The sequence below is a fragment of the Tiliqua scincoides genome, chromosome 3 (assembly GCF_035046505.1).
Source record: "Tiliqua scincoides isolate rTilSci1 chromosome 3, rTilSci1.hap2, whole genome shotgun sequence".
NCBI classification, from domain to species: domain Eukaryota; kingdom Metazoa; phylum Chordata; class Lepidosauria; order Squamata; family Scincidae; genus Tiliqua; species Tiliqua scincoides.
This window is the reverse complement of record NC_089823.1, coordinates 232,748,996-232,764,583: the sequence shown is the minus strand read 5'-3', so window position 1 is coordinate 232,764,583 and position 15,588 is coordinate 232,748,996. Positions and strand designations below refer to the sequence as shown.

The 15,588-nt window shown below is 46.3% G+C and overlaps 1 protein-coding gene across 1 annotated transcript in view; it reads right to left on the bottom strand.

Annotated features, from left to right (window-relative positions):
• Positions 1-15,588, bottom strand: part of LOC136646006 (guanine nucleotide exchange factor DBS-like) — a 221,996-nt gene that overhangs the window by 142,159 nt on the left and 64,249 nt on the right. Inside the window, exons 3-6 of the mRNA XM_066622524.1 lie at positions 9,861-9,975; positions 6,273-6,363; positions 4,116-4,235; positions 511-627 (exon numbers count right to left, since the gene is read on the bottom strand). Of these exons, the coding sequence (XP_066478621.1) occupies positions 511-627; positions 4,116-4,235; positions 6,273-6,363; positions 9,861-9,975 (443 nt within the window). The remainder of the gene's footprint in view (positions 1-510; positions 628-4,115; positions 4,236-6,272; positions 6,364-9,860; positions 9,976-15,588) is intronic.

Below are 15,588 nucleotides of genomic sequence, written 5' to 3'. Positions count from 1 at the left end.
CTTCAAGATGTTGAAGTTCCAGGCTCCAGGCCAGACAGATGCATTCTTGTAACCATCAAGAGCCGGAGAGGGATGGTCAGGCCAGGGCAGCATAAAAGGCTCAGCTGACATTGAGCCCCCGTCAGAGCAATTTGTCCACTCTCTGGAACTGGTATAGGATTCCGAAGAACCCATCACCCTAGCTTCCTCATCTAGAAGTGAGCCCTGCCTTTCTGATATCTCCACCTACTCCATACTGCTCTGCAGCCGCCAAGCAATCTGTGAGCTCAGCCTTGACAGGTGTTAGGTGTTACTTCCGGGAGGACTATACCACATGCCTATTTCAATAAATAAGTATGTTCACAGCCCACTTTTCAACAGGAGTGTCTTGAGTCTTGTGTAGATGACATTCTACAGGGGGTTGGGAATTTCCCACACCCAGCCTCTATGTGTTGCAAGGCATGTCTACTTACATCATCATCTCACGTATTCAAGTATGAAAGGTGGAAGAAAACAAGGGACGTTACTTACTGTCCGATGGTGTATCCATTGACTGTGTCCATATTCCAAGGTTCCCCCTAACTCCCGGGTCAGCTGACTTTTGTCGATGTAACCATGTAGGTCAGAAACAGAATTTAACATGATGATCTGTGCCAAGGAAGCAAAAATAGTATTTTTTTTAACACCCTGAAAATTTTCTGTGCAACCCTTTATAGTGTACATTAAAGAATCAGTCCTTGAACTCAGTCTTTCCATGATTTGTAGAGAACAAATGTGGAGAGAAAAACTAGAATGCAGTCTTATGCAGACTTAGGTAGGAGTAAGTGATCCCCCAAACAGTAAGGCATACTTCTGAGTATGTATACATAGAATTGTGCTGCATGCCTAGCTGCTATTGCAGCACAGAATGATTATTAAAGTCTTCTGTCCAGTGGTGTAGCAAAAGGGGGTGCAAAAGCACTAAGTTTTGCAGGGAGCCTCACCACAGCGTGCAAGGGGCCCCTCCTCTTTGGAGCCAGGCATATGACTTAGTTTTGCTCCCCCTGCCTGGAATCGCTTCAAAGGAGAGGGGAGGGGAGGGGCCGCTTGCAAGCTACAGTGAGGTTCCCTGCAAAACTTAGTGCTTTGCATCCCCTCTAGCTACACCACTGCTTCTGTCTCTTATGGTAGCAGTGTCCAAACCTGGTAATATGTGAGATGTCAAAGATGAAGACAAGGGAGGGCACCAGCATGCAGGTCTCTCGTTGTATTGTGTGCTCCCTGGGGCATTTGGTGGGCCACTGTGAGATACAGGAAGCTGGACAAGATGGGCCTATGGCCTGATCCAGTGGTGCTGTTCTTATGGTTTTATGAAGGATTCCTCATGTTTCCACCCAATCTTCCCTTCCTAATGGAACTACTGCCAGTTATGTATTCTTCATATTCTTAATAACAACAACAATTGTAATCATAATATTTAACCTTTTCCCCATAGGCTGTTTTCCCAATCCAGTTGCTTTCCTCCCCATCAGAGAAGGAGCTGTAGCTCAGGCATAGAGCACATGGTTTGCATGCAGAAAGCCCCTTGAAATCTCTAGGTAGGGCTACGACAGACCCTTATATGGAACCGTGGAGAGTTGGTGCCAGTCAAGAGACAATGCTGACCTTGTCTCATTCAGCATAAAGCAGTTTTAAATGGGAACAAATCTAGTTTCTTTTGCCCGTGAATGGAGAAGCAATTTGAAAGCAGTGCTTCTTATCAGGAAAAGGGCCAAGTACCCCCTTATTCTGTTCTGCTGCTTTATCCGCTGTTTGCATTAAAGTAAGTCAAAAACTCTTTTACAAATCATCTATTCACCAAGAAACATTTGGTGAAGTTGCTGTTCCAAAATCACTCAATGAAAGGGTTTGAGCCCACATCTCTCTAGTCTAAGTCCAGGACTTATCTACTCTTCCACACCAACTTTCTGGGTGCCCTTGGTGACCAAAGAACAGAAGGAGCGCCCCAGATCTCTCATGCTATTCTAAGCAGAACAATCTGCCTTCTTAGACAGATGCAGTGCTGTCAAAGGATGCAAAGGATTCCTCGTTTCCCATCAGGAAACGTATCAGCGAAGCAACAACATGATGAAGGCCAGGCAGATGATCAAAAGAATGGCATCAATTTGGAAGACAGCTACCTCCTATGCAACTATTCCAGTTTTCTGGGGCTTGTGTGGTTCATAAACCTTTTTTTCCCTGTGTGTGTGCATGTCTGTGAGCACATGGATCACTTGGTAGAAGGAGCCCCACAAAAAAAGTTTTTGTTAAAGTCCAACACTTAATTCTTCCTTTAAATCTCTAGTTCCCAACCTGTGGTCCATGGACCACAGGTGGTCCATGAGACCCTGAGAAATGGTCCATGAGGTCTCAGGGGGAAAAAATCACCTTCTATCACTTCCACAACGAAAGCAGCAACCCACTAATCTTCTCTGTAATAAAAAATCTAATCAGTCTCTAATAATCTTTTCTAATTATTACAAATTTAATTGTATTTTTTGTGTGCAGGGGGTTTGGGGGTGGGTGGGGAGGTTACACATGGCCTACAATGATTCCAATTTTTGCCTCAGTGGTCTGCAAGCTTCTAAAGGTTGGAAACCACTGCTTTAAGTGGTTTAACCCCTGCTAATTGGGTAAGAGGCACTTTTTCAAGTGGGTGCTCCTTTTTTAACAAGGGGAGAGTAACTGGACCATCTCACCCCAGCAGTGTCTTTTCTAGTGGCTGTCTGCTGGTGTTCTTTTGCATCTTTTTAGATTGTGAGCCCTTTTGGGACAGGGAGCCATTTAGTTATTTGATTTTTCTCTGTAGACCGCTTCGTGAACTTTTAGTTGAAAAGCGGTATATAAATACTATTAATAATAATTAATAATAATTAAGTGAATCCAAACAGGACGAAGACCAGCTGCAGGTTCTCTAGATGTTTCCTGCTTCTCAGGCCTGCAGGTTTGGCATGTGTGTGCCATGCTTTCTAATACTCACTGACCAGAAACAAGAATGCCTTAGGCCGAGGAGGAGGTCATTGGAAAGAACTGGAGGAACAGTTTCAGTTTTGTAGCAGAAGCCTGTGTGACTAGTTGGGCCTCTATCACGTCTTCAGAAGTCTGAGCCAGCTTAAGCCTAGTGAGAGCACAAACAGTCCACAGGTAAAATAGGGATTTATCCCCACCAATCTGTTATGCCCTGGGATTTTCCAGTGACTTGTTAGTAATACACAGTTTTGTAATCAGAGACCTACTGTGTGCTGCTGTCCCCATAATGCACTACCCCACATGCAGAACGTGAAAGCACTGGGAGATGAGTGCTGTACCTGAAACCCTTTCCTGACATGATAGGTTTTTATACGCAGGGAGCATTCAAAAATATGACACACATATTTATGATACGCATCCCTTCAGTCCAAAATGGCACAGTCTAGAATTCTACCACCTCATTCCTCATCTGAGTTCCATTCAAGCCTCATGAAAATGTGGGGGGGGGGGGGAAGCAACTTGTGCTGGTTCAAAAATAGTCATAGGGGCTGATCTTTGCCTCCTGGATTACACAGTCTGGTAGGAATAACAAGGAGAAGAAAAGGAGAGAAAGGAGTCTGCTGACTGTTAGGAAGAGAAGACATACAAAATTATGCAGGGGATGGACAGAGTGGATAGGGAGATGCTCTTTACACTCTCTCATAATACCAGAACCAGGGGACATCCACTAAAATTGAGTGTTGGGCGGGTTAGGACAGACAAAAGAAAATATTTCTTTACTCAGCGTGTGGTCGGTCTGTGGAACTCCTTGCCACAGGATGTGGTGATGGCGTCTAGCCTAGACACCTTTAAAAGGGGATTGGACAAGTTTCTGGAGGAAAAATCCATTACGGGGTACAAGCCATGATGTGTGTGCGCAACCTCCTGATTTTAGAAATGGGCTAAGTCAGAATGCCAGATGCAAGGGAGGGCACCAGGATGAGGTCTCTTGTTATCTGGTGTGCTCCCTGGGGCATTTGGTGGGCCGCTGTGAGATACAGGAAGCTGGACTAGATGGGCCTATGGCCTGACCCAGTGGGGCTGTTCTTATGTTCTTAAGACTCAGCAACTGCCAAAGCACTCCAGAAACGACGACAAAAAGTGCTTACCGGTACCTTCATTTTAAAGTCATCACGATACAGTTTGATGCCGATGTCAGCGATTGCCCTTTGGATGAAACGGGACGGCCGCAGGACGAAGACCAACTGCAGGTTCCCAGGAAATGCTCCCTAGAAGAGGCATGAAAACATCAACAAGGGAAGGAACTGGGCCTGCAACTCCTGGCGAGGAAGGGGGAGGAGATGCTTCGGGTGTCCTGGAACAATGGAGCGTCTGTGACACCTCTGGAGAATCTCCCCCTTAGGAAGCACCACTGAAGCCAGGCCCACCAGGTGATAAACCCATAAGAAGCAGGGAACAGGAAGAACTTTAAGCATGGTGCTCCTGTCCCATGCTGCTCACAGTATTTAGAAAGGCTGATTCAGGTTCCATAACTTATTTCCTCTTACGTTGACACAGGCTGGCTTGCCCATGGAATGGACTGAAAGGCTGACAGTGAAGTTGACAAGGGGTGCCCCAGGCTTCACATCTCTCTGCCATCTCTTCAGGAGATGGAAAAGTGGAGCTCCCCCTCCCTTTGGCTGCTGTCAGTGATGTGGAAGAAGTAAACTGCTGCAAGAGTAGATGAAGGGATGGGAAGGGAAGTGAAGGGGAGCAAAGCTTCGTTCACAAGAGGCTGACGACACAAACAGTAGCACGCGCATGATTCTTATAAAACCACCATAAAACCATAAAGCCACCCATAAAACTTCATCAAAACATACAAGAAAAACCATGGGACTAAGCAGCTGTGAAACCAAAGCCATAAAAGCATAACAACTAGCAATAAAGCATGGCTTATCAAAATTGCAGGTGTCCCTTTCTTAAGGCTGAGCCACCTTTTTAGCTGCAAAGCTCACTGGTGTACTTTGACATCTCACGACAGGCTGCTTCACACCAGGGACATGCAATTGGTGGGGAGGCAGGTGAGACAGAGCCACCCCCTGGAGTCCTTCAAAAAGCACCCCCTGTGGGAGGTATGCAAGCACTCACAACCCATGAACTCTCACCCACTGCTTCACATGTTCATGCTCAGTGCTTGATTATTCAATGCCTGATTGGTATCTATCTGCTGAATGGCTAATCACCTGCGCTGAAATGTCAGAGCTGACACTGCATGTCATGAACTATCAGAGGCAATTAAGCCAGATGGCCCATTGCACACATACAGGTCACCACAAGGTGCAACAGCCCAGAAGTGAAACACATGCATGTGCAAACTGGTCCTATCGTTCAGCCCAAGCCTTTTTAGCATTTTTCTCATTGTTCGCACACACGTGATCTCATGGCCAAACCAGATTAAGTCATGGGGAAACACGTGAAATGTCTCCCAACAGTTTTTGCTTTTACTTCAAATGCTGTTGTAAGGAGCTCTGAATGTTTTTTGAGCAGTGGAATAGGGTGGGGATGTGGTGGTTCATTTTTCCAAACAAAATCGTTCTTCCCAAGCTGCTTTTAATTGGACCCAGTATTTCTCTTCAAAGTGGTTAGGCAGGGAAAATTTGATCAGGAAAATGCCTTGCAGGGAAAGAGTTAAGCATCTCCCCCCCTGTTACAATAAAATTCAGTGCCCCTCCCCGTAGTTGCATTAAAGTAAAAACTTGGGGAGGGCACTCCATATGCATCCAATGTCATGTCTAGTTTCTTCCTCAGTATCCTTACAATGCTGTAAGACTTCTCAGTGTTACTGCAGTGTTTGTGTGCTTGTGGGGGAGGGGGAGCTTGTGGAAACTGAGGTTGAGAGAAAGGAGCTTACCAAAGGTTACTTAGTCAGCTGGTATCGAAGATCAGAGATCAGACTTGAGCTGGGGACTTCCCAGGTGACATTCGCAGCCCCTGCACTGCCCCATTTCTTAATGAGATTAGAACTATGAAGCAGTTTGCACACTGCAGGGTGCTGGAGAAACAGTCATGCCCTTTTCTCTGTCCTGGATCAGAACAATCTCATTCATTAGGAAGAAACAACTGTTGGGTACCTCGCCATACTGCTGCCTTGGCAACCTCTGCTTGTTAGCATGCAAGGGTGGCAGAAATCTTTAAGGTAGGGAAGGGAGCACACTGCAGAAGTAACCAAAAGAGCATAGCTTAAATGAAAAAAATGCATGTAAAGAAAGTCGCAATTTGTGGCAGGTAAACAGCAGCAAAAAAATTAAATTCCAGGCACTTACTGCTATCCGTGTGAGGGAGGCCTTTACCGCACTCCATTTGTCCCGCCGTCTGTCTATGATGATGATGAATCCGATGCTGGCAGCCTCCAGACTGCAAAATATCCAAAGCAGGTATATGGGGTTACACGAAGGCAACCCTGTTCCAAGCAATGGTACTGCAGCAAAAACACATCCTCTACAGCACGCTCCGAGCTCATTCTTAACAAGCAGGAAAGCCAGGGACAGTGTGAATAAACTAGAGCCAGAGCTGTGCATGCAGGAAGATGCAAGCCAATCTGTCCCCTTCCTTTCTTTTTCCCCCCTTCCGCCCAAGCATCAGGTTAGCAGCTTCGACAAAACATGAATATTTTATCCACCATATCACTTTGACTGCTTTGCAGCTGCTGCCAGAAACCATGGCAATGTGAACAGTTTGGCATACGGCATAATTTGCTAGGTTAGAAGGAAAAGGCAATTGAGGAGAGACATGATTGAGACTTATAAAACTGTGCATGGTGTGGAAAGAGCAGAAGGAAGTCTTCTCCTCCTTGCACAATACAAGCACCAGGGGGAGTGCAAATAAAATACTAGTGCCAATGAAACTGATTGGTGAGAAATTCAGGACAGAAAAAGGAAAAAGCTGTGTCCTACATTTTTCTTAGATGTCCTACATTTGGGGGTGCCTTGTCCTCTTTTGCAGTTATGACATCTGGTCACCCTGGGGGTTCCCACAACCACCACCAGACACTACCTCAAGTATCATCAGTGGTACCACTGGTTGAGAAACACTGTCCTAGAATAATGGGTGATTGGACAAGCCCATGAAGGACAAGTCTATCAACAGCTACTAGTCTGTCTTCATAACACAGTCATAACACCTCCTAACACTGACTCAGTCTTCATAAAACTGCAATAGCCCATAGACTACTCTGTGGAAGAACTAGCTCTGTCTCGTGATATCATTTCCTGCCCCGATCAGCCCAGAAGGGGGCAGGTCAGCTCCAAATGTAAACCATGACACAGGGCAAGCTATTCCATGTGTTGGTGGGAGAAATTGCAGCTGAATATCAATTTTTAGCAGAAGTTTCATGTCACCTGTAATGTGTCACTCTACGCACCGATCAAAGTAAACTGATACGCTGCCCCATGTGGCTATGGAAACTGCAGATAAAAGGGGACCTTGTACGGAGAAGTACAATACTTCTCCACAGGCCCCCACCCACCCATTTCTTTTGTTATAATTGGTTATAATATATAATAATACAGGCCTACAAAACTGAGGGTCAGAAAAGTTTTTCCCAAACTTTATGGTGGTTTGAAATGAATTTAGGGTGCCGATTCCAAAAATGACATCCTTTTTGCCTTATCACGTCTAGTTTTGGAGATATAGTATAGCCTCATTAGTGAATGGTTCAAGCAGCTTCCTTATGAGGAAGCCATGGTGTAGGCTTCCTCATGAGGAAGCTGCTTGAACCATTCACTAAAGAGGCTATGCCGTGTCTCCAAAACTAGTTGTGATAGGGCAAAACAGATGCTGTTTTTGGAATCAGCACCCCAAATATACCCAGGAATTGGTGTAACGTTTAAGGAAGCAAAATGTATGTTGGCCTGTGTAATCTTTATCCTGGTGTCAAGCACATCTGTGTCTTCCTTTTACTGAATGCTAAAGCAGGAATGCAAAAGGTAGGCAGGTAGGCAGCCTGCACACTAGAGGAAGAGATATTAACAGGAAGCAGATTTGCTTCCTGTTATCTTTCTGACTGTGTACCCCTCAGTCTTCAGGCTGCCTGCCTTCCTGCCTTTCACATTCCTGTTTTAGCATTCAGTAAAAGGAAGACACAGACTTGCTTGGCGACAAGGTAAAGAAGATAAAGGTAATGGGTGGGGGGGGGCACAGAGAACCAGATCAGCGGATACCAGATATGCCTGTATTACACTGGTCAGACATTGTAGCTCCACAGCAGGTCAAGAAGCAGATACTGATGCTGTAATGTCAAAGCATGCAGTCAAGTCAGGGGCGGGAGGGCATCCAATTAGAACATGCAGAGATTTTATTATTTATTCATTTAAAAACATTTATATACTGCTTTTCCATATTAATTTCAAAAGGTTAAATTTCAGTATTAATTTCAGAAAAACTCATAAAACCACCATAAAATACAAAATAAACCAACCAACGATAAACGCAGAAACACAAGAGCAACAACAAACACAGCAATGAAATCCACTGGAAAATCAAGAAGAAAAAGCTGCTCATTTCCAAGGGCTAACAAAACAAAACAAACAAAAAAAAGTTTGATTCTATTTTCAGAATAGGAGAGACAAACCTCTCTTAGTGGTGAGTTCCACAATGCTGGGGCTGCTCTAGAGAAAGCCCTGCTCCTAGCAGAGGAGCAAGGATACCAGACTCCTTGTCAGCAAGACTTTGGCAGAAGGTCCTCAGTGCCCAAGAAAAGGGCTCATTCAAGCTGACTCCCACAATTGTCATGGTCAGACTTCCAGCCCAATCCGAACTAACTTTGCACTGCAACGCAGCAATGACAACATGATGCCTCCTTGGGGTAAGGGAATATTTGTTCTCTTGCCCTGGAGTAGGCACATGCTGAGCTGCCAAATCTATTTGAACCTGTGCCAGCTCTATAGTTGGCACAAATCTGCATGGAAGTGGGTTGGAGGATCAAGGCCAGGAAAGGGGATAAGATTTGATCGATGCCACCACTGCTAAAACCACCCCCTTCCCAGTCCTGATTGCCCTCCTCATTGAACACAAGAACATAAGAAGAACCCTTCTGGATCAGGACCACAGCCCATCTAGTCCAGCTTCCTGTAACTCACAGCGGCCCACCAGCTGTCTCAGTGAGCACACAAGACCACAAGATACTTGTAACTTCCTGCCTGCATCACTACCCCATTCTAAGGGGCCCACCCATTGCCTTTTTTTCTACCCTCTGTGCACACCTACCAGCGGCAGTGGGTGTTCAGAGGTTGCTAGTGCATGGAGCCAGCTGCGCATCGCTGCTTGCAGCAGAGGTCAGGCTGCATGTTCTGGCGCGTCACCTATTGCAACAGTTGGAAATGCTTTATGCCACCAGAACAGTTGTTCCAGTGGTGTATGGCACCAATAGGATCGGGCCGTTCAACCGTTCCAAATGTTGAATTTAAATACTTTACAGAGGAGGCTCATCAGTACTTATTTCTGCATTCACCTGTGCTTGCCATAAGCAAATATGTATTTGATCCAAGATTCATATACCCTGAAGATCTTCAAACAGTTTGAAGTTTGGTTGGACACACAATTCTAGCTTCACAAAAGTTAGGGACAAACTCCATCCATAATAAATGACTTTAAAAAAAATATATTTAGTACAGACTAAGCCCCCAAGATTTGAACAATGAATAAAATTCGGAATGGGTGTCACTCCGATTCCCACCACTTTATAAAGCTGATGGAACTGGAACTCCTTTTGACTGGAGACTCTCACAGTTACCACTGGGGTTGGGTACATATGTCATAATGGGAAGGGTGAGAAACTGCTATTTGGACTTGCCCCAAAGAAAGTGAATGGGGCCAAAAGCAAAGGAGAAGATAGCAAGAGGACTCAGACTTACCTGGGAACACTGGTTAAATATGTTACGACATTCAGAAAATCCTCGTCGGAGATCTCACTGAAACCTGCATACTCAGGAAAGGTGATGATCGGTGCCCCATCTATCCCTCTTCCTCCTGCAAGAGAAACAAGCTCTCAGCAGGCAAAATCATTTCATAGATCATAACCATCATTCTCTCTTATCAATGGGGTTTCAGTAAATTGCTACCATTCAGTCAGAAACTCCAAACGGAAGCAAGGTAAAACATCTTTGGTAACCAATTATTCAGTACTCTGTAACTGAGCTAATTGCTCCCAGTGTGCTTGATCCCTGCCCTGAGGAGCTTACATTCTAAATTTTCACCAGTGGGTCTAGTGGGGGAATCAAGGAAGGAAACAAGGGATGAATGGAAAGGTGTATACCCTTCGACTTCATTTAGTTGGGGATAAGGACTAAGGACCTACTACACTTCACAGAGAATTTTATTTACTTGCAACAAGAATAGCCACTTTGGGAGTGGGTGGTTGGAGAGGAAAGGGCTTAACCCCTTTCCCTGTTACTGCTTGGCATCAAATGACCCTCTCTCAAAGTGACTTTTCCTTGAAAAAAAATACGGGGTAGCGTCTGTCAGGTTTGGCTACACATGTAATGTGTATTTAGCCTCTTCAATAATCAGTGCAACACCTCAATGAAAAAGTAGGTCCTGCGTTGGGGTTTGCAGGAGAAGTGGAACTAGGTAGCAAGGAAGATAGGACAGGACTTTCGGAAAGAGTAAGAAATCTTCAGGTGGCTTAGAATCTTTCCTTTAAAAAATCAGTCTGGGGCAAGCCTGGTTTTGCAACTCAGGCTTGATGAGAGATAACGCCTCCCCCAACAGGGCAGATTCAGTGTTTGGAGGGGGCCATGAGCACTACTAACTCCAGAGCCCAGGTCAACCAGGCAGGTAGACCTGGGCTCAAGGTTGAACATATTGTCCTCCATGGCCAAGGTTCGCTGAGCAAGTAGACCTGGGCTCCTGTCTGGACCTAGGTAGACCCTGCCAGGTAGACCTAGGTTCCTGGTTGAACTGGCCTCTGTGGTCGGTTTGCTGCTCAGGTAGATCTAGCCTCCTGCCTGGACTTGGAGCCCAGATCTACCTGCCGATTAGACCTGGGTTCCCATTCCGCCTCTTCCAAGTGGTTAGACCTGGACTCCCAGCTGTGCTTGGGTTGTTTCCTATCCCAGTAGACGCCCTTCCCCTCTGGCGTCAGTTTGGGGGGGCACAAACCCATGGTCCCCCTCTTGGATCTGCCCTTGCCCCCAAATGGATCTCAGGTTGTGGGTGGTGGCCTGGTTGCCAAACTGTCTCTCTTCAGCCTTGGGTGGGCAGTTACTGTCTTGCTCATGTCAGACAAGTGTTCTGCTCTGTCTGCTTGATCAGACAGAAACCCACAGAAGGAACAGGAGGTTTCCTGTCAGCCAGTCTATATTCAGATGATTTCACAATGACTTTTGGACCCTAAAAATACAAATGCACACGTTCAGGAAGTGGGACTCGTCTATATCAGGACGGCCAGACTGCAACCCTAGGACTGTTCCTTTATCTCTAATCCAGCTGCTGAGCTGGGAAATGAAACAGGGCCATGACAGTTTCACTTGTCTGCAGTACCCTACTACCAGGGTCCTGATCCTGACACCAGGCGGGGGAAGGGAGATAGATGAAAGGACTGGGGTGGGAAACAGGAGGGAGAAACTGCAACCACCCAGTCTTCCAAGTTAGCAGAAGGGAAGGGTGGTGAATAGTCATTCCCTCTCTCCAGTGTACCCTGGGAGCTATACCTGTAGTTCTCAAAGGGGGCTAGAGATTCCAAAAAGTAATGCAGTTTCCAGGATTCTTTGCAGAAGACATGACAGTGAAACCGGTATAAAGTTAATATAAAATCCATGGATTTGCCCACAGATACAAATGACACATGGACAGCTCAATCCTACCCAAATCCCTTCCCCCACCAACGCAGCCACACCTTTGGAGCACACACTGCATCCTGCAGGCAGCAAATCCAGAGGTTTCTGTCAGGCAAGGGAACATTTGTTCCCTCGCCCAGGGTGAACCCTTGTTGCTCTCCAGGATCCACTCAGACCTATGCCAGCTACTTTGCTGCAGCAGGCCTCAGTGGACCTAGGAAAGCAGACTGAGGCCAGGAAGTGAGATAGGATGTCGACAGCAATGCAACTGCCAATACCACCCCATCCCTGGCCTAGATCCATCCCCTCCCTGCCCAGTCTCCATCCCATTCCTCCTCCTCCCTGCCCCTTTCTACCCACCCCCAACTCCCTCCTCCTTCCCACACTTACTGGAGACAGGGGTCATTGATAGGCTGCTGGTGCACAGCCACAGCCCAACTGCACTGCATGGCATATCATTTGAAACAGCCATAAAGGACCTTGCGGTGCTGAAACACTAGTTCTGGCAGTGCAAGTCCCCCATAGGACTGAGCCAAGTCCCCTACCTGTATACCAGTTAGGTCAGCGTTTCTGAAACTGTGGTGGGACATGACCTGATTTCTGCTGGGTCCCACAGAGCCTCCAATGAAAACAAAGGTGATGGTAACATTGGACAACTAATTGCCTCAAGCCCTGAGGCTATTCATAAATCAAAGAGTTGATAACTGCCCTGCAAAGAGTTGAGTTCTTGCAATTTACAAGCCTCCATAAACAAAGTAGATATTTGAGCATCTTTTTTTTCTGGTGTGTTTTTTCCAAGTCTGTCAATGACAGGTAGTGGGGACAGGTGACGTTTGGGTCACATAATAAAGCCTCCCAAGCCTGGACGCTATTCATTATGCCTGCCTCATTAAGAGAAATGGATCAGGCTTAGCAAATAGATAAAGACGGAAGACGGAAGACGGACGGACGGACGGACGGAAAGAAAGAAAGAAAGATTTTTTTCAAGATCACCTTTTAGGGAGCAACCCAAACCTGTGCTGGAGCAGGCAAGCCAGGAGGCTTGCGCTGCATCCAATGCAGGTTTGTGGGCAGCAGCAGCTCAGTCAGAGGCAAGGGGATACTCTTCCCCTTACCCCTGGGTAAGGGCTGCTGGCCCCAATGGGACACCGCGGACCTGTGCCACCTCTGGAAGTAGCACAAGTCCGAGGAGAGCAGAGCGGCTTGAAGCCACTGTGTTCTCTGTGGGGATGGGGATCAGGTATAACTGCCGGGTCCCAGCCCCGCCTCCGGCTCCCCACATGCCTGCCCCCGGGGCCGCCCATCACCCACCCTCCCCCCACCCAGAAACACCTCCTTCCCTCCTCCTCCCCGCCCCCCACACCTACCTTTGCTGCTTGTGCTGGCGCGAGTGCGCCGACACAAGCAGCTGCAGGGAAGCTGCGGCAGAGGCTTATGCCAGCCTCCGCAAGCCAGAGCTTCTTGGAGTGCCAGCCTGGCTTCCCCACGAGGAGGCGCAAACGTGCTATATGGCACGTTTGCAACCCTCTTATGCCGACCCAAGGGACTTGGGCTGGCATAAGGCGCACTTTAGATTGCGCCCTTTGTCTCATAAAGGCTCAAAAAAACTTAGTGGGTCCTGGTAGAGTGCCATTTAAAAAAGTGGGGCCTGGTGCTAAATCATTTGAGAACCACCGGGTAAAGTTCAAGGGGTCTGTACAGAAGTCGAAACGCACAGAGTTAAAACAGCCAGTTCTTGCTGACAATCACGCTTGTGCAAAAGCACCATCAAAGGATGTATTGCACCTGCACAAAAGTGCCAACGTGCTGTCTGTAACTCGGGGAGCCAGTGTACATGTGGAATATGAAAAAAATGGTCCACCCAGGTTGACTGTATTTGAGGACATCACTAACATTCAAAGCAGTTTTTACCTGGAGGCACTTCACATGTTTTGCTTTTACTAAACTTGAAATCATTTTCCATAGGAAAAAGCATACAAACCACATGTCGATTGTTGTGTATGCCTGGACACGTGTGTGCTTCACTGGGGTTATACGTGCTGGGAAACTGCAATTAGCTGCAACTTGCCACCATGTGTATAGTATGCCTGTGTGCAGTGAGATACACATGTATGTAACAAACTCATATGACAGTCTATCTGGTGGCTTAACACTATTTTCTTCACAGAAGCATTTCCCAAATTGAAAAATTGCAGTGTGACTATGATGTATGGTGCCTGGCCCAGAAATTCCTTCCAGTGGCATAGCTAGAGGGGGTGCAAAGCACTAAGATTTGCAGGGAGGTGCACCACAAGTGGCCCTCCCCTTCAAAGCCATTCCTGGCAGTGGGAGCAAAACAGAGGCAATGTCTTCATTTTGCTCCCTCAATCGGGAATGGCTTCAAAAGGAGAGGGAGGGGCCACTTGCACACCATGGTGCAGCTCCCTGCAAAACTTAGTGCTACACCACTGATTCCTTTCACACATCCCTTACTGGGAAGGAATTAGTGACACCTTGTGGACAAGACTGGTAATGTTCTGGGTCTAGAAAGAAAAGAACATGGAGAGCTGGAAATACCAGGCTTCTTGTGTGATCCCTCACAATAATTTAAGCAATCAAAGCAGAGTGATTTAATTAATCATTAAATTTTCAAAATGCTGGAACCCAAACTTCTGAGTTACTCAAATTGTAGATTTGGTAGATCCACTCTGGTTGTGGATCCCATCCTCCAAAGTTCCACATATGAGTAGAGTTTCACATACAGACATATTTGTGACACCCAAATTTTTGCACCCTTGATCATTCCTGAGCCTGCCCACCCTCTAGCTGTACTGAGGGTGAGGTTGAGGACTCTATTCTGCTGGGTATGTGTTGCATTCCTTTACGGAGCAATAGCAATTCCTCAACAAAAGTCAAGAAGCTGATTGCTCTTTAGGTGGAAGATATATGAGAAAAACATAACTGTCCTGCAATCTCTTGGTAACAGCTTCAAGTATTGTCTTGGCAGTGGCAGCATTTGAAATGGTTGGCTGCGCACTGAATGATACTTCAGTGTTCAGGTGTATGCCTTGACATGCAATGTGTGTTAGACACAGGATGTATTTGGGCCCCACTCAGTATACAACTGCTACAGTATGTCGGGAGGAAGCTGAATCCGGATGAATGAAAACTTGAGCAATTCACTCTGACGAACCCAGCCCATTACTTCCAGTGGTACCTCCAAGGACAGCACAATGACAAGTGGCATGTCGGGGGAACAGCGCTGAGCCTTGACTGTTGGCATTAGTACTAAAGGCCGAGCACCCACTCTTATCCACTTAAGGCTGCAGGTTCTCAGATCATTTTATGTACCCACCCAGCTAACAGCAGCAAAGGGAGGTCCATCAATGATAACTGGGAGGGGGGGAGTAAATAGCTATCATTGGTACTCTCTCTCTCTCTCTGGAGTGCCCCCCCCAATTAAAATAATACTTGCTACAGTGTTCATTGTGTTCGGATTATGCAAATTCTTGCAGGTTTCTCAGCAGTCAGGACACTGCAGTCAATCCTTTTCTTCTGGAAAGGGGCCTTTTGTTTAATTGGTTCTTAAAGCACATTGGAAATTTTTAAAACATTGCTTTTATTTGCTTTGCTCAAAGATTGACTGCAGATTGTTCAAAGTTGTAACTCCAATGCATTTTACTTAAAAAGGGACTTGCCAAAGGAATTCACTCTTTTAAAAAAAATGGCGTTTTGTAGGAAACAACCCTTTTCCTTTTGTCTTTTTATAAAGTGGAGTAACATACAGATACATAAACTATCAACAATAGTAATTTCTATTTGTCGC